This window comes from Xenopus laevis, chromosome 6S (genome assembly GCF_017654675.1).
Source record: "Xenopus laevis strain J_2021 chromosome 6S, Xenopus_laevis_v10.1, whole genome shotgun sequence".
Lineage (NCBI taxonomy): Eukaryota > Metazoa > Chordata > Amphibia > Anura > Pipidae > Xenopus > Xenopus laevis.
Genome location: NC_054382.1, coordinates 3984927 through 4003042, shown reverse-complemented (window position 1 = coordinate 4003042; position 18116 = coordinate 3984927). Strand labels below are relative to the sequence as shown.

The following is an 18116-nucleotide window of genomic DNA, read 5'->3' as shown; positions in this document are numbered from 1 at the left end:
AAGATATTAATGTTTCCACATGTGAATTAACTGCTGCACAAAGGAGTCTTTTAAACAAACACCTTCATTTTGTACCAGGTGAGGAATTTTCATTATTTAATAGAGTTGTCGGTCTTATTTATTCATACTTTTTTTTTATTTTTTATTTATTTAGTGACACTGATTTTGGGAAAGTGCAGGAATCTGTACAATGGGCAAAAGAACTTCCTTTTTTTGTGACATTTTGTAGAAGTTGCAGATTTTTACTTGTGTCCGGCGGTCACAACAGGTCCATGTTGCAACAGTCCAGTTAATGGTGCAAGTGTGGGTTTTCCCAGAGATCATATTTGGAATATAAAAATGTCTGTATGCAAAGTGTTAGCTTATGGGGTGAGTATAAAAGGGGTTCCTGACCTGTGCAGAAAGCTCATGTATCCAGCAAACATGGGGATCACCCTCCTGCTGCTCTCTCTGTGCCTATCAGTACATGGGGTGTCATTACCCAGAATTCCCATGACGGACATGGAGATATCGGCCATAGCGCTAGTCGGCACTGAGTACTACAACAGAGGATCCAGTGACAACTCCATCTTCCAGCTTTTCGATAGTGATATCAACTACTTTACAGTAAGTAATTCTAGTGATTTTTTAATGGGGAAGTAAACCTTAAGATTCTGCTAAGGTGAATTAGCCATAGCAACCAAAAACAGTATCAGTTTGTATTCCCGACTGGACAGTAGGTTAACCATATATCAATAAAGGCCAAATATGTATTATTCTAAATTCATTTAAAGCCGAATGATAGATTGGAATATTATCAACATAAAAAAAATAATATTAGAAGACCCAAACAGGTCTTCTAATATTATTGTTTTATGTGGATAATATTCCAATCTATCATTTTTAAACTAGTCTTCTAATGTTATTTTTTTATGTTGATAATATTCCAATCTATCATTTTCCCCTTTTGCAGAATGGTTCTTCAGCTCAGATTCAGTTCACCATAAAGGAGACTGGGTGCCAGAAATCCGACAACCAGATAGTGCAGGAATGTGACTTCCTTGAGGATGGGGTGAGTCATTACTTATGCACACGGGTGCTTGGGTGGAATAAAATATAATTTATGCTTGGAGTAGGGTTGTTGAGTTTGTTACAGACAGAATTCAAGGTCAAGGACATTTAGGGTAACGCCATTTATCAAGGCAACCCCTACCCTCCTGGGGCATTTCAACAGGGAGCACTTCAACACCACTTTTCTTCTGCTTCCAGGTATTCCTTGTATGGTTTTAGGGTGGGGGAGTGTGTAATATACATCAACTTCTAATAATTACTATACAAATCCTATACAAGGAATGGAAGAAAAATGGGGCCAATGTACTCCCCAGAAAAGTACCCTGGGTCGGTTCCTTTCTTTTATTTTATAGGAGGACCACAGAGACTTGAGGCTAAATTGTAGCAATTTTTTCCCAGGGGATGGTCCAATGATTTTATATAGAGTTGTCCATTAAAAATTATATTTATTTGGGAAAATTGTTTTAGTTTGAAACGCTTATTGCATATCAGGCTAAATATAAACTGGTGCATAAAGGGCTTATTATAATTGTCCTTGACCATTTATTGTTCCAAATGCTAAAGGACCACTAGACCCTCACTGCTCTGGGAATGTGGATATGATTCATCCCTAGCAGTTCTTCTTTCCCCAAGCAGTAAGGGTCTAGTGGGCTTTGGCCGACTCCTGAAATCCTTCATATAAAACTAAAATCTGAATTTACATGTGTAAATTAGGGCAAGCAAGTTGGTAAAGTAGAATGTTCACCTTCCTTGTGACAAAAAGTTGCGGTGGCTCTTTTTTAGTGTCAACTCCTACAAGATGAGCAACATTCATGATGTGGAATTGCTTTGGTTAAATGGTTCAATGTCTACAATTCATTGGTCTTTATGTAAATGTTCCTCAATAGCTCAAAGTCCTTGTTGATCTCTCCCCGGCAGGTAATGAAAAGGTGCACGGCTAGCTTCTTCCCAGAGGATGAACTCCCGGCTTTTGTCATAACCTGTGATACCATCCAGAATGCTGTAAGTGTGTCACTACTAACAATTTATTGTGTTAGAAGAGGGCTACCAAAAATAATATTATTGATTGTGTGAAGATTCTCATTCATCCAGGTCATGGTATAGCTGTAGAAACAAGTCAAATCAACTGGACTTGCTGTGTTTTTTCTTGTAGATGTTTCACCAGTCATCCAACTGATATATCAATATTCTGAATTGAGAAAGCCAGTTGGATGACTGGTGAAACATATTCAAGAATAAACCAGTTGATTTGACTTATTTTTACTGATAATATTATTGATTGGTTATTGTTGAATAAACATCTAAGGCAGTGATTCCCAAACTGTGGGGTTGGGGGGTGGAGTAGTGACAGGGCTCAGCCTGAAGGCCTCTCATAAATATACCTGGATATGTATTTTATTTTTCATAGTCTTAAAACTATGTCTGAACTCTTGATAAACCTGTATTTTCTAAATACCTTCACTAATGTTTTGGGCTAAGAGGGGCCCTGGCCAAAAGATGGTCCTTCAAGGGGTCCTTGGACTGAAAGGCTTTGAGAGCCACTGGTAGTACATGGTGCCAAACCTGTTGACCTCAAGTTGTGCCTTGCTCAGGATTGTGGGAGGTGTAAGAGAGAAGTGCTTATGATAATGGACCCTGTGCAACCTATGTCAGTCAATCATCCCCACAGTGTTTTTATATACACATACCTGTTTTTCTGTCAAAAGTATTTGTTATCAGAGCTTCTCTTCTGCTTACATAGCCTCTCCGTGTAAGAAGATCAAGAAATGGAGGCCGTGGTGGTGGAGGCCGAGGTGGTGGAGGCCGAGGTGGTGGAGGGCGTGGTGGTGGCCGTGGTGATGGAAGAAGTGGCGCTGGATCTGCCATAGCTGGAGTCGATGTAGGCAAAATGATTGATCTTGCACAAATAAAACTAGGTACTTCTGCATGAAGTACTTTCTTGGGTGCTATTGGCTGCTCCAGATGGCGCAGAACTCCTGCAAGGGTTCAGGGCCAAAGACTGCCTCTTCCTTGTGTTATGTACTTTTTTTAAATTTATCAAAATAAAAGAGCAGTTTTAAATTGATCTTTATACGTGTTGTTTTGCACTGTTCAGGATTTAAAAGCTAATATTAAAGGGGTAATAAACCAAAAAACCAAATGGTTGGTGCTCACTGCAGGAATATCACCCATATGTGAAAAATGTAAGTCATACCCTTAAATATACCATAAACATACCCTTAATCCATAACACATCACCCCCCAAGCACATGACATAAATACCTTAGGGGCCCCTAACAACAATTTCCCAATAGTAAAAAAAAACAGAACAGGCTTAAGTCCCACAGAGTACAGAGTAGGGCAGGCAGAGTATGGCACACACAAGGAGCATAGAGCAGGCAGAGTATGACACAGTCAGGGAGCATAGGGCAGGCAGAGTATGGCACACACAGGGAGCATAGCGCAGGCAGAGTATGGCACACACAGAGAGCATAGGGCAGGCAGAGTATGGCACACACAGAGAGCATAGGGAAGGCAGAGTATGGCACACACAGGGAGAATAGGGCAGGCAGAGTATGACAAACATGGAGTATAGGGCAGGCAGAGTATGACACAGACAGGGAGCATAGCCCAGGCAGAGTATGACACAGTCAGGGAGCATAGGGCAGGCAGAGTATGGCACACACAGAGAGCATAGGGAAGGCAGAGTATGGCACACACAGAGAGCATAGGGAAAGCAGAGTATGGCACACACAGGGAGCATAGGGTAGGCAGAGAATGGCACACACAGAGAGCATAGGGAAAGCAGAGTATGGCATACACAGGGAGCATAGCAGAGGCAAAGTATGGCACACAGGGAGCATAGGGAAGGCAGAATACAGCAGGAGACCGAGAAACCTATCAGGACTCTAAGATATGCTACATACAGTGACACAGTGCTTATGCCCCTTCAGCAGTTTGCATGAACAGGTGAACAATGTGGGCAGTTTCAGTCTGGGTCTCAGGTGTGAACAGTACAGGGCTTTAGGGGTGTGAACAATAGAGGTGTCACAAGTCTGAACAATACAAGGGGGGTTACAGGTGTCAACACTACAGGAGATTAAAGTGTGAATTTGAGGTGTAAACAATGCAGGGGCCAGTAAATCTCAGTGCTGATACCTTTTAAAGTTTACACAAGGTATGTAGTCATAGCAGTAAGACCTTCATGTGAGGGGCCACACAAGGGGGGTCACGGGCCGCCAGTTGGACAGTCCTGATTTAGTTTATTCCAACTTTAGTCCCTTTAATCCAACCAAGATGGTTATCACTTTCACTTTTTGTCCCTCTCACAGGTTCTGCTCACCAGATTTGTACTTTATGCTTTAAAAAAGAGATTTCTGCCAACACTATAATAAATGCTGATTCCTCACATTCTTCCCACATAGTTTGTAATATCCCTGTAGGCCAGTTTAAGAGAAAAAAGAAGAATTTGCACTGGTTTTAAAGATTGTGTAACCAGATTCTGTGAATCTAAAGATTGTCTGATATAAATGGTCTAATTGGGTTAATGCCTTGTACTCACCCAGTATGTTTTTTTAAAAAAAAATACAATACCAGTGATGAAATCCAGATTGTCATTTTAGTCAATTTTAATGTTTCCTCTAGGCCAGGGGCCCCCAACCTTTTTTACCTGTGAGCAACATTCAGATGTAAAAGGAGTTGGGGAGCAACACAAGCATGAAAAATGTTCCTGAAGGTACCAGGGCTGTGATTGACCATTTATTGGCCTCCATTAAGACTGGCAGTCTACATGGGCCTCTGGTTGGCAGTACACCTAGTTTTTATGCAACCAAAGCTTTTCTCCAAGCCTGGAATTCAAAAATAAGCACCTGCTTTGAGGCCACTGGGAGCAACATCCAAGGGGTCGGAGAGCAACATATTGCTCACGAGCCACTGGTTGGGGACCGCTGCTCTAGGCATATTGTCTCTCTATTCCTGATCCCCTGACTATTTGAGTAGTCCATGGGTAACCCGCCTGGGTACCCAGCAAATGTCCTCCCAAGTGTAGGCAATTTTAAGGTATTCTGCCTGCCCTATGCTCCCTGATTGTGTCATACTCTAGCTGCCCCATGTGTGTCATACTCTGCCTGCGCTATGCTCCCTGTGTGTGCCATACTCTACCTGCTCTATGCTCCTTGTGTGTGCCATACTCTGCCTGTCCTATGCTCCCTGTGTGTGCCATACTCTACCTGCTCTATGCTCCTTGTGTGTGTCATACTCTGCCTGTCCTATGCTCCCTGTGTGTGCCATACTCTACCTGCTCTATGCTCCTTGTGTGTGCCATACTCTGCCTGTCCTATGCTCCCTGTGTGTGCCATACTCTAGCTGTCCTATGCTCCCTGTGTGTGCCATACTCTACCTGCTCTATGCTCCCTGTGTGTGCCATACTCTGCCTGTCCTATGCTCCCTGTGTGTGCCATACTCTACCTGCTCTATGCTCCTTGTGTGTGTCATACTCTGGCTGCTCTATGCTTCCTGTGTGTGTCATACTATGCCTGCTCTATGCTTCCTGTGTGTGTCATACTCTGCCCTATGCTTCCTGTGTGTGTCATACTCTGTCCTATGCTTCCTGTGTGTGTCATACTCTGTCCTATGCTCCCTGTGTGTGTCATACTCTGCCTGCGCTATGCTCCCTGTGTGTGTCATACTCTGTCCTATGCTCCCTGTGTGTGTCATACTCTGCCTGTCCTATGCACAAATGAATTGGCGCTGGAGTGACATCACTTCAGGTCTACGAGTGACGTCACTTCCAGTTTTGCTGGTCCTGGGTCAGCAGCTAAGTTTCAGCTTAGATCCTGGTCGGGGGATGTGTTGAGTGGTGGCTAAAGGGTTGGCCACAGGTCCTCCCAATTGCACCCATGCAGGACTCTTCCGTAGGCCTTAGATACTTGAGGAAGCTCCATTCCTATCCTTACGACAACATCATTGTGGGGGTACCCAGGATATCTATGTGGGACCTCATGTCCCATGTCTGCTTTATCAACAGAATATTTAGCCAGATTTCCCCAAAAATAAATGTACTCAATCTTGATTAGAGATCTTTCACTGAACTTAATAGTTAAGTGACAATTTAAAGGACATTCGCACAAGGCCTAATTCTAATAGTAAGAGCAATAATTGGTTATATCCATATAATACACAAAAGCCATGAATATCTTGTAAATTATATGTAGTGACTAGTGATGTCATCAGTTATAAGCGGTGAGTAGTGATGTCGTTTTTGTCACGTGACTCACTAAATTATAATAAATAAAGTCCCCCTTGTTGGAAAATATTAGTATATTAGAAGTAACCTTGGAGTTCCATGACCTGTATCATTCCTCCCAACATTTTAAAAATAGAAAGAGGGACAAAAAGATTTGTTGTGCAGAGCGAGGCATTTTTTGACCACGCCCATTTGTGTGGCCACGCCCCCTGATTACCATGTTTCATTGGCAGGTTGTGAAAGTATGAACACATTTTTGTGGGTTTTTTTATGGCTTATTACAGTTTTGCTAATGAAGGTTAATTGCCCTTAAAGCTGCAAGTCACAGTTTCCCCAAGAGACCTGCTTATCTTAAATTGTTATAAAGTGCACCTGGTAGCTGTTCTGGACTCTCTGCTGAAAGCCAATTAAGTTAGAAACTGGAGAGGTGACAGTCTCTGGCGGGGAAGAGAGAGTTACAGTAGTCTAGACGTGATAGGACGAGAGAGTGGATAAGAATTTTGACAGCATCTTGGGTAATAAATGATCTCATTTTGGATATATTCTTTAGGTAGAAGTGACAGTGACTACAGTCTGAGTACAGTCTGAGTACAGTCTGAGTACAGTCTGAGTACAGTCTGGGTACAGCAGCCATCATATTGCCCCCAATCTTTACCTGTCCCAGCAGCAGCAGTAGCCAAAAATAGATCAGATCATACTGCCCCCACCCCAAGTATCTATGTACCTGTGCCAGCCCAGCTCTCCCTGCTCTGGGCTCAGATTACAGTAGAGAAGGGAGGGGGCGGGGGAAGAGGAGCAAACTGAGCATGCTCAAGCCCTAGCCCTGGAGGTTTAAGCTGAAGGCAGGAAGTCTGATACAGAAGCCCATGAGTACACAATAGAAGGAAAGAAATGTGCTGTTTCTTTTGACAGGGGACTCAGAGAAGCATTACTTTGGGGGTTTACTGGTATATTTAGATGGACCTTTCTGATAAGGCTTACTTAGTTTTAACCTTTCTTTCTCCTTTAAGCTGTCTAGTACTTGCCGGCAAGAGGGATAAGGTGAGGGAGGTGTGGCGGGAGGTGGAATGATTATTTAATAAACAAGAGCTTAAAAAAAAAAACAAAAGAAAAGTCAAAAAAAAAAATCCTCTTTAAGGTTCGCCCCTCAATGATGGCACCCTAGGCAGCCGCCTACTCTGCCTACCCCTAGTTCTGGCCCTGATTTAAGCAATAGAAAGGAGAAAGAGACTAAGTGAGAGACTAAGTGAATGTAAAATTGATGAAGGTGCTAAGCACTTTTGCAATTGATAATTTATTTATTTTAATTCCAATATATTAAGGGATACATGTATTGTTAATATGAATGAATTGTGTTACAACAGCGCCACCTGCTGGTCAGTTTCCCACCAGTCTGACCAGCAAGTAGTCAAGGAAGTTGTCAGGAGAAAGAAAGAGGCTGATGTTCTTCTGCTTAGGAATAAAATTAGAAACCTTTCTCACATCTTTCCTAAGCAGAAGAACATCAGCCTCTTTCTTTCTCCTGACAACTTCCTTGACTACTTGCTGGTCAGACTGGTGGGAAACTGACCAGCAGGTGGCGCTGTTGTAACACAATTTATTCATATTAACAGTACATGTATCCCTTAATATCTTGGGGGAAAAAGAAAATAAATAATGAATGTCAATTGCAAAAGTTCTTAGAATAGCTTCCTCATCAATTTTACATTCACTTACTGTAAAGGCTTACTTATCCTTTAAAGGGGTTCTTTCAGGAAATAAACTGTGTCAAAAGCACACATTCGCCCATGCCAAGGTATGCGGCTTATAAAATGTTGTCACTTGACAAACAATGCACTCATATTTTAAGACAAGTAAACAAATCTTCCCAAGCCTTTTAGGAAAGCTGCCTAACAGTGTCTCTATAGACAGTGCCAGGTGCTGTAGGGCATGGAAACCTGATGCCATGGAAAGCGTCCAGGCCTGGGCCAACAGTTCTACCTACTCCCTCTGTCTAGGTGGCTATTAGAGTGTGGCTATTAGAGTGTGGCTATTAGAGTGTGGCTATTAGAGTGTGGAGCTCACAGGACAGAGAAGAATTCAGCTAAAAAGAGACAGAAAGGCCACAGTCAGAAGTCAAGGGGAAGGCAAACCAGCAGGACATTGTCAGTGATGGAGACTTGGTGCCACCTACTGCTGCTATTTGGAGGTGCTGTGCGGATACACTCTGCACCCCTGAATGGATTAACATTCAGCTCCCCAAATTCTGAAACTATTAAAAAGGCAGTTAACATCTACAATGAAGGACGCAACAGCAGCTTCCTATTCAGGCTTCTCAAAAGTGACCTACAGAATAAACAGGTACGTTGCTTAACTCTGCTATTCGTGAAATAATAACATGCCAGGGTGTTGAGCAATGTCAGTATAGACATTACATTCAGAAGCCTTGCGCCAACCAGTGTTTTATTCTACTAGACTACTGATTATCATTTCTGACAAAATCTACCTCCCCTCAGTCACACTCCCTTCCCAGAGACTATTATCCACTGTTACTATAGACACATCTCTCCCTACTATACCTGCTATCCCACAGTCACACTCCCTTCCCAGAGACTATTATCCACTGTTACTATAGGCACCATCTCTCCCTACTATTCCTGCTATCCCACAGTCACACTCCCTTCCCAGAGACTATTATCCACTGTTACTATAGACACCATCTCTCCCTACTATACCTGTTATCCCACAGTCACACTCCCTTCCCAGAGACTATTATCCACTGTTACTATAGACACCATCTCTCCCTACTATACCTGCTATCCCACAGTCACAGTCCCTTCCCAGAGACTATTATCCACTGTTACTATAGACACCATCTCTCCCTACTATACCTGCTATCCCACAGTCACACTCCCTTCCCAGAGACTATTATCCACTGTTACTATAGACACCATCTCTCCCTACTATACCTGTTATCCCACAGTCACACTCCCTTCCCAGAGACTATTATCCACTGTTACTATAGACACCATCTCTCCCTACTATACCTGCTATCCCACAGTCACACTCCCTTCCCAGAGACTATTATCCACTGTTACTATAGACACCATCTCTCCCTACTATACCTGCTATCCCACAGTCACACTCCCTTCCCAGAGACTATTATCCACTGTTACTATAGACACCATCTCTCCCTACTATACCTGCTATCCCACAGTCACACTCCCTTCCCAGAGACTATTATCCACTGTTACTATAGACACCATCTCTCCCTACTATACCTGCTATCACACAGTCACACTCCCTTCCCAGAGACTATTATCCACTGTTACTATAGGCACCATCTCTCCCTACTATACCTGTTATCCCACAGTCACACTCCCTTCCCAGAGACTATTATCCACTGTTACTATAGACACATCTCTCCCTACTATACCTGCTATCCCACAGTCACACTCCCTTCCCAGAGACTATTATCCACTGTTACTATAGACACCATCTCTCCCTACTATACCTGCTATCCCACAGTCACACTCCCTTCCCAGAGACTATTATCCACTGTTACTATAGGCACCATCTCTCCCTACTATACCTGCTATCCCACAGCCACAGTCCCTTCCCAGAGACTTTTATCCACTGTTACTATAGGCACCATCTCTCCCTACTATACCTGCTATCCCACAGTCACACTCCCTTCCCAGAGACTATTATCCCACTGTTACTATAGACACCATCTCTCCCTACTATACCTGCTATCCCACAGTCACACTCCCTTCCAAAAGACTATTATCTCACTGCTACTATAGGCAGCCTGTTTATTTTTCTTTATTACATGGAGAGGTTTATAAATATACATTTGTATTTACTGAATTTTAACTTGTACACCACCACTAAAGCAATTGTATCTACAGATTGTATCTCTTTAACTTCTAGGGTTTAGATAAATAAGAGAATATGATACTTTCTGCCAGAGGTTTATAAAGTCTAATCCTTTAGGCGCAATGCAAATCTATTCCACCCCAATAACAAATGGAAGGGGAATAATAAAGGAGCATAATAGGGAAAGTACAAGGAACTAGATGTGAATGTAACTGTTGTGATACCAGAAGGCAGGACCCGCATTGCATAAGATTTCTGGCAGAGTTTATAAATCCAAAACAAAAGAAGGATTAGATCACAATGTTATCTGGAAAACCCAGAATTTGACTTTAATCTTTTCTGTTCTAAAGGTTTTTGCTGGATTGTGACAGAGTGTAGTCCATGGGAATAGTAATGGAAAGTAATGCATTAAAGGAGAATTAAAGTGTAAAATAGAATCAGGCTAGAAATGCTGTATTTTATATACTAAACATAAACATGAACTTACTGCACCACAAGCCTAATCAAACAAATGATTTATGCTTTCAAAGTTGGCCACAGGGGGTCACCATCTTGTAACTTTGTTAAACATCTTTGCAAGACCAAGACTGTGCACATGCTCAGTGTGATCTGGGCTGCTTAGGGATTGTCATAAATGATCAAAACAGCACAAGTCAAATAATATCTGCCAGAAGCCGATACACAAGACTGATTAATAATCAGAATATACAGACTGCACTGGGTCCTGTGTTGTCATGTAATCTAATGTGGATTTTTATAGTTTTTGTATTGTTTATTATAAACGTTCTCCAACTCTGCAGAACCACTGGCTGCAGCAAAATAATCCTCCAAATAGAATCCCAGTTTATCTGTTTAAATCTGGCTCCATGATCTTTGTCCCTGCAGCTGGAGTTGGAAACAGTAAAGGGGATGTAAAGGCAAAAATAAAATTCAATACAAATCTCTACACAGTCGCCGACTGCTCTACAGGGAAACAAACAAAGCTGCTTGAGTTCTGCATGGCTGGGAAGTAAGGCGGGGGCTCCCCCTGCTGTTCATAAGTATGATTGTTTCCCTGCAGAGCAGTTAGGGACCGTCTGACAATTCCTATCCACAACAGTAAAAGAAGGGAGAATTTCATTGCATGCAGTCAGGTTTCTTATAAAAACGTACACATTTTTTAAATTAAAGTATATTGGGAATAGATTTATTTTTCATTAAAGATGAGATTTAATTTTTTTGCCTTTACATGCCCTTTAAGACAATGGCTTGTGCATAAAAATAACTGATGCATTCCTCACCTAAAAGAATATGTAAGCCAGACACATGATGAAATGAGCTTATGTTGTAGACTTGGTTTCTTTAATATCATATGACAAAGGTTAATGAGAGCATTATTTTGTGCAGAATAAACCGGCCATTCAGTGCGGCTGTGTTTACTCAGGTAGGAACGAGAGGCCCGAGAGAAAGAGTCTAGAGGATTGGAATCTAATACAGAAAGCTACACAAATACAGAACAATGGCTGGTGTGGGTGTGATACTCTGGGTGAAATATGACCAGGCTGATAAGCTCGATAAAAGTTAAAAAAACATTCAGTTGATATCTGGGATGGGATTTGAGCAGCCAATGGATTTGTACTGTAATAATTGGGCATTGAAGCCTGAATGATATTATTTTGGTAATGTGTTCATTGCAATGCAGATGGACCCTTCTATGTCACCTACTTAACTCTCTGCGTCCCCCAGTATACATGTTGGGCCTTTGCATGCCCATGTTTGATGTATCTCACCAAGGTAGAGAGAACCAACGCACCCTTCACCAAATCAGCCCGGTGCTCAATCCCAGAGGATCCGGCAGCCTCCCTTATGCTAGAGAACAAAGAAGGATCGGCACACAGGCATTCAAATTTGCAGTGTTACCTGCTCATTTAATGTGCGGACTGCAACGTTTCGGGGTCACAAAGGGGCTTGACAAAGGGGTGTTACCCCGAAACGTTGCAGTCCGCACATTAAACAAGCAGGTAACACTGCAAATTTGAATGCCTGTGTGCCGATCCTTCTTTGTTCTCTAGCATGTTTGATGTATCCCACTACTGGGCAGGTTGGACGTATAAAGGATTCTGGGAAAAAATAAGCCAACTCTATATGGGGGTTTCTGCAATTTCAGACTTGGTCCTACCTGTTTCACAGCTTAAACCTTTAGAAGAGTGGTTATTGGACAAGTTTGGTCCAAGTTCAGTGTTTGCTAGGTCGCCCCAAGGTTCAGCCATACTTTCGAGAATATCTGACATATCAAAAAACTGTTCCCCCAAATATTGCTTTAATTTACCTCCAACATTTCAGGTTTTCGGGAGCATTTTGCAAATAGGTTTTCTCCCCATATCTGGCCTTTGGCTGGGCTTTCTGAAGCAAGGCCATGGTTTCTCTGCAGTTCCTCTAGTTTGGAAGCCACTGCTTTAGAATGTCCATTTCATTTGCATGGTTGGTCTATGAGCCTTTCTACTTCTGGCTGGACCTGATTCTTGAGAGCATTGAGGCCATGTTACTGTATATCACCGAAGCCAATGCTCAGAGACAGAGATGTTTAGAAAGTTGTACAGGGCTAGAGGGAAGCAGCTCAGTTCTCAGCACAGCCCCTAAATGCCAAATTCCCATTTGAGATGCCACCTTGATATTAAGCTATTACATGCCCCCCTCGCACCTCCGCACAATACAGCCTCATGTGTAACAGGTGCATTGGCACCAGAACTAGGTACTTGTTCATATTTTCTACCCCCAAAATGCCACTAGCCTATATGCAGCTCACTCCCTGCAGATTCTTTTATCCACAAAGTGCGGTCCAAACCATCAGAATTAGGGAGATGATATTTAAAAAACATAATGAATTTCTCGTGTGTTTTCAGGTTGGTACCCCAGCTGGAAGTAAATTGCATTTTATGATCAAAGAGACAATTTGCCTGAATACTAAACAACAAAGCCTTGAAGCATGTGCCTATAAAGAGAATGGTGTAAGTAAAGCCAATTCAATATCGATATAATTTGTACAGAGCACAGTTAAAGATGTCCTCCATTCCTACATCCTACAATTTAGAGACTTATTTAAAACCAAAATCCATCCAAGTCATGTCCAGCAGCAATAACATTGCCACCTCTACACATTCCTTCTCAAACTTGCAAATCTCTTCTCCTGTTCCACACTCCTTCCCCAAGGACCATTTGCTCTTCTTACCTTAGTGTCATATTAATTCCACCCAACCACTTCCCAGATGTCTTCTGTCTCTCCTCTCATGCTCCATATCTCTGTGTTCTTTCTTCTCCTTGCACCTAGCCCTCAACCCTTACTTATTCACATCATCACCATTCCACCCAAACCAACCATGATATGGCCTCTACTACACTCCTCCCTTTTTCTGCCTCATATTCTTCTAACAGCACCAGGATCCATTTCCATAGCACTTCAGTTGCTTTGTTTCTTCTCCCTGAACCTTGGCTCCAACACTTTCCATAACATTTACTCTACTTTGATTTCTCCCTACATGTTTACAATCTCAACTCATCCCATCCACTTCTCTTCCTTCACCGCTGTGTTCTCTTGTCCATCCACCACTTTCCTAATGTCCACTTTGGCTCCCTCACCTCCCTGCAGCACAATGTTCTCACCCACACCCATCCACCCCTTATTTGATCCTCCATCTCTATTGTCCCCACTTTTTAACAACTAAGTATATATTTGCTCAATGTTGTATGATGGAAAGTCAATTCCAACCCTGGACCTATGCCAAGTAACCAGTCCTTGAGTCACATTCTCTCTATTATAGGAATCATTTTGGTTTTATTATTTTACAGGTGGTAAAGAACTGCACATTAACCTCTAATCCAAAACAGAGAGATATTAAAGTCTCCTGTGATTCATTAACTTCTGAGGTTTGTCACCATTTTCTAATTTTTTTTTATTCTTTTCTTCTTTTCACTTTCTTGTGTAATTGTATAATGACACATCAAGGCCAAAAGAAGGACGGCACTCTGATCAAACAAAGGTTTATTGCATTCTCCTGCATTGATCTTACGCCTTATGTATTTCAAATTCAATCCCTTAGTATGACAAAGGCCTATGACTAAGGGATTGAATCCTGAAACACGTAAGGCATAAGATCCCTGCAGGAGAATGCAATAAACTTGCTCTTTGTATGATCGGAGTGCCGTCCTTCTTCTGGCCTTGATGTTTGTTTGAGCAGTGGAGACGCTTAAAGGAACAGCTTATGGGAAGGTGAGCTTGGAGCAGTCCCTTCGCTTTGGTTAATTGTATAATGATGTGTCACTATTTACAATAGGAAGGAAAATACACGGTCATAATATAAAAAGATTATATAAGAACATTTCTTAATGTTTACAAGTGAGAGATAGAGAAGGTTCTTTAAAATAACCAAAGTCCTCATTATACTGACCGAGCAGAGTCAAGTTCTCCAGACAAAGAAATCTCAGCTTGACGATGGCCAACAATTAGAACATGTGGGAGCACATTCATAGTCCTCTGGGTTTTGGTCCTTCATATGAACCAACAGGTTTCTACAAAGGCTTCTACAAAGGCTTCTACAAAGGTTATATCTGAAGCCAATGTCTTCTTGCCTATCAAGCCTCATTTTTGGTGGAGAAGACTTTGTATGATAGTTGTCTTCTCTTGAAATTGTATTTGTAGCAGAGATTAGTTTTGCTCTAGTGTCTCTAATATTAATGTAATTGAGCAGTGATCACTGGCAGTTTAATGGCATGGAACAGATGAACTGATGTTTCTAATACTTCAAAATTGACTGTATCAATATAAATAAACCTATTATATTACTCCCACAGAAACCCTCTTTGAAAGAAAATCTATTAGACGACAATGTTAAGGAATACAAGACGAGCCCCCCCCTACAGGAAGCAGCCGGGAATCTGAATCTTCTGGTGAAACCAAATGTTTCCAGCTACGGAAATCGCCAAAAACCAACCAAAACCCATGTCAGTTCTATGTCGTGCTTGTCCTGCATCTTTGATTTATTTGGTTATGCAAGGAAGTAACCATTTCAGTAGGGGGTGTTAATTCTTGAAGGGCAACCAGACCCAATGGGGAACTGTAATCTTTTAGGTAAAATAGCCTACTGTATGTACTAATAAAGCTTCATAAATAGGTTTGCTTTTAGCACTTAGAATTGGTGGAAAGATATATGATCAAGGGAAATTACTCATATGACTATCATGTGGTCTTTCAATCTGTGGAGAATTCCCCATACTAAGCACAATTGAGCAGGAACAGCCCCTACATTTGCTCTGTAGAGAGATACCATAAAACTATGGAAGCATAGGTATTTCCCTGTACTAAGCACAATTCAGCAGGACCAGTCCCCTAAATTTGTTCATAGTCTGTACAGAGAGATCCCATAAAACTATGGCACGTAGGTATTCCCTGTACTAAGCACAATTCAGCAGGAACAGTCCCCTAAGTTTGCTCATAGTCTGTACAGAGAGATCCCATAAAACTATGGCAGCATAGGTATTCCCTGTACTAAGCACAATTCAGCAGGAACAGTCCCTAAGTTTGCTCATAGTCTGTACAGAGAGATCCCATAAAACTGTGGCCGCATAGGTATTCCCCTGTACTAAGCACAGTTCAGCAGGAACAGTCCCCTAAGTTTGCTCATAGTCTGTACAGAGAGATCCCATAAAACTATGACAGCATAGGTATTCCCTGTACTAAGCACAATTCAGCAGGAACAGTCCCCTAAGTTTGCTCATAGTCTGTACAGAGAGATCCCATAAAACTATGGCAGCATAGGTATTCCCTGTACTAAGCACAATTCAGCAGGAACAGTCCCCTAAATTTGTTCATAGTCTGTACAGAGAGATCCCATAAAACTATGGCAGCATAGGTATTCCTCTGTACTAAGCACAATTCAGCAGGAACAGTCCCCTAAGTTTACTCATAGTCTGTACAGAGAGATATCATAAACCCATTATAAAAGCTAAAATCTAAACTAAAACTAAACTAAAAAGCAGTTTTTTTCTCTTATTTGGGTTTTTTTTCTTTTCATAAAATATAAAAAAAATTTGAATTGGGTGTTTTCTTCTAAAAAAAATTCTATATATCAAAAAAATAAAAGTGGCCAAAAAATTAAAAGGTTATTATTTTTTTTTCCTTGTTGGGGTTTTTTTTCATAAAATATTTTTTTGAACTAAATTTTTTGTTCTTTATCATGTTTCTTTCCTTTTAGAAATCATAAGAAGCTTATCTTAAAATGAAACCGTCTTCTTTTTGGGGTTTTAACTTTTTGTAAAATATAGAAAATAGAAAACTTGTTGTTTTTTTTCTCTTGTGTGGGTTTTTTTATTGATAAAATATGAAAAAAAAGCTCAATTGGGTGGTTCCTTCTAAAAATTGTAAAACAGGAAAAAAAAATTTGAATGTCATAAAATAAAAAAGTGGCCAAAAATTTCAGCACTTTTTATCCGTGTTTCTTGTAAAATGTAAAAAAACATAATGTTTTGTTTTTCATGGTTTTTTTCTTAATTTTTTTTTTTTTAAAAAGTTAAATTTTTCTTCCTTTGGGAAACTACAGACCTGACAATACCAAAATAAAATTCATAATGCATTTCCCTGATTTTACATATTTGTGAATATTGCACATTTTTTCTAGCCCCATGAAAAACATTTAAAAAATCTGCTTTGTTATGATGATATTCTAATATGACCTTAGTAGGCTTAAATGGCTTATTTATAAATCTACAAGGTAATACAGATCACAACTGGGGAATCAGATTTAATTCATTTTCGAATTCAAGCTTTTTAAAAATTAGATTGTGGGGGAAAATGTGTGATTAAACTAGATCAATTTTGCAACAACAAAGTAGCCAGAATGTAGAAAATATATCTCCCACTGACTTCTATAGAAGTTCACCAGTTTTTAGATGGAATTCCACACGAGTATGAAGAGCTTCGACCTGTAGATAACCCTTTTGCTGGGTAGGGTGCTCAAACAGTGAAAGGATCACCTGCCTGTGATCCAGAACATATGTAGGAAACCAGGTACACTGTAGCACACCAGACGTGGAGATTTAGTGCATCAACATTTCTTTATTGGCCCCAAAAGTAGATACATGTAAGGCAACGTTTCGGACCCCACTGGGTCCTTTCTCAAGCCTATCTGTGACCTTATACAACACCAAAATATATAGTGTAAAAAAGGGGGAAGGTAGGTGGCGGGGTGGGGGTGGGGGGGGTTTGTGGGTGGAGTCCAATTAGGGTAAATGAGTCACTGTGAAAAAATACAATCCATTTGGATGGAAATTCTTTAGATCCACCTTGTTTCACCACTCTCGTTTCTTTTGTTCAAAGTCCAGAGCATTTAAGAATACAAAAATTTGTTAGAAAAAATTTTGTTAGAAAATTTTTTTAACGATTCAAAAAGACATTAAACAAGTCCATTTGTGAATACCCAGTGTAAACATTTATATACACATGTATTATACATTCTATTACTCTTATGAAGAAGCGGGGTACCTCTGAGACGCTGCATTTTTGAACTGTTCGTTACACTGTACCTTCACCTTTTGTGTAATGTATTTGTCGGTGACAGTGTTAGCACTCAGAGACTCCCAATCTTCTTAACCTTCAGAAAAATAAAAACAATACTAACGATTGTTTTGAATCGTTAAAAAATTTTTCTAACAAAATATTTTCTGACAAATTTTTGTATTCTTAAATGCTCTGGACTTTGAACAAAAGAAACGAGAGTGGTGAAACAAGGTGGATCTAAAGAATTTCCATCCAAATGGATTGTATTTTTTCACAGTGACTCATTTACCCTAATTGGACTCCACCCACAAACCCCCACCCCGCCACCTACCTTCCCCCTTTTTTACACTATATATTTTGGTGTTGTATAAGGTCACAGATAGACCCCAGTGGGGTCCGAAACGTTGCCTTACATGTATCTACTTTTGGGGCCAATAAAGAAATGTTGATGCACTA

The 18116-nt window shown here is 40.9% G+C and overlaps 2 protein-coding genes across 2 annotated transcripts; both read left to right on the top strand.

Moving 5' to 3' along the window:
• Window positions 1–262: 262 nt before the first annotated feature.
• LOC108720046 (cathelicidin-7) lies at window positions 263–3115 on the top strand. Its single transcript, XM_018269416.2, has 4 exons — window positions 263–606; window positions 953–1051; window positions 1969–2052; window positions 2792–3115. Exons 1-4 carry the CDS (start codon window positions 340–342, stop codon window positions 2978–2980), a joined length of 639 nt encoding a protein of 212 aa, XP_018124905.2. The 5' UTR covers window positions 263–339; the 3' UTR covers window positions 2981–3115.
• A 5062-nt stretch (window positions 3116–8177) lies between these two features.
• LOC121395223 (cathelicidin-6-like) lies at window positions 8178–15468 on the top strand. The gene is made up of 4 exons (XM_041568267.1): window positions 8178–8614; window positions 13015–13119; window positions 13958–14035; window positions 14960–15468. Exons 1-4 carry the CDS (start codon window positions 8426–8428, stop codon window positions 15167–15169), a joined length of 582 nt encoding a protein of 193 aa, XP_041424201.1. The 5' UTR covers window positions 8178–8425; the 3' UTR covers window positions 15170–15468.
• The last annotated feature ends 2648 nt before the right edge of the window (window positions 15469–18116 follow it).

Bases quoted from the DNA above. Each gene is read 5' to 3' on its own strand.
- LOC108720046 (XM_018269416.2), top strand. From the start codon at position 340: ATGTCTGTATGCAAAGTGTTAGCTTATGGGGTGAGTATAAAAGGGGTT. The intron at 607-952 runs GTAAGTAATTCT...CCCCTTTTGCAG, and splicing joins GTGATATCAACTACTTTACA to AATGGTTCTTCAGCTCAGAT. The intron at 1,052-1,968 runs GTGAGTCATTAC...TCTCCCCGGCAG, and splicing joins GTGACTTCCTTGAGGATGGG to GTAATGAAAAGGTGCACGGC.
- LOC121395223 (XM_041568267.1), top strand. From the start codon at position 8,426: ATGGAGACTTGGTGCCACCTACTGCTGCTATTTGGAGGTGCTGTGCGG. The intron at 8,615-13,014 runs GTACGTTGCTTA...GTGTGTTTTCAG, and splicing joins GTGACCTACAGAATAAACAG to GTTGGTACCCCAGCTGGAAG. The intron at 14,036-14,959 runs GTTTGTCACCAT...TTACTCCCACAG, and splicing joins GTGATTCATTAACTTCTGAG to AAACCCTCTTTGAAAGAAAA.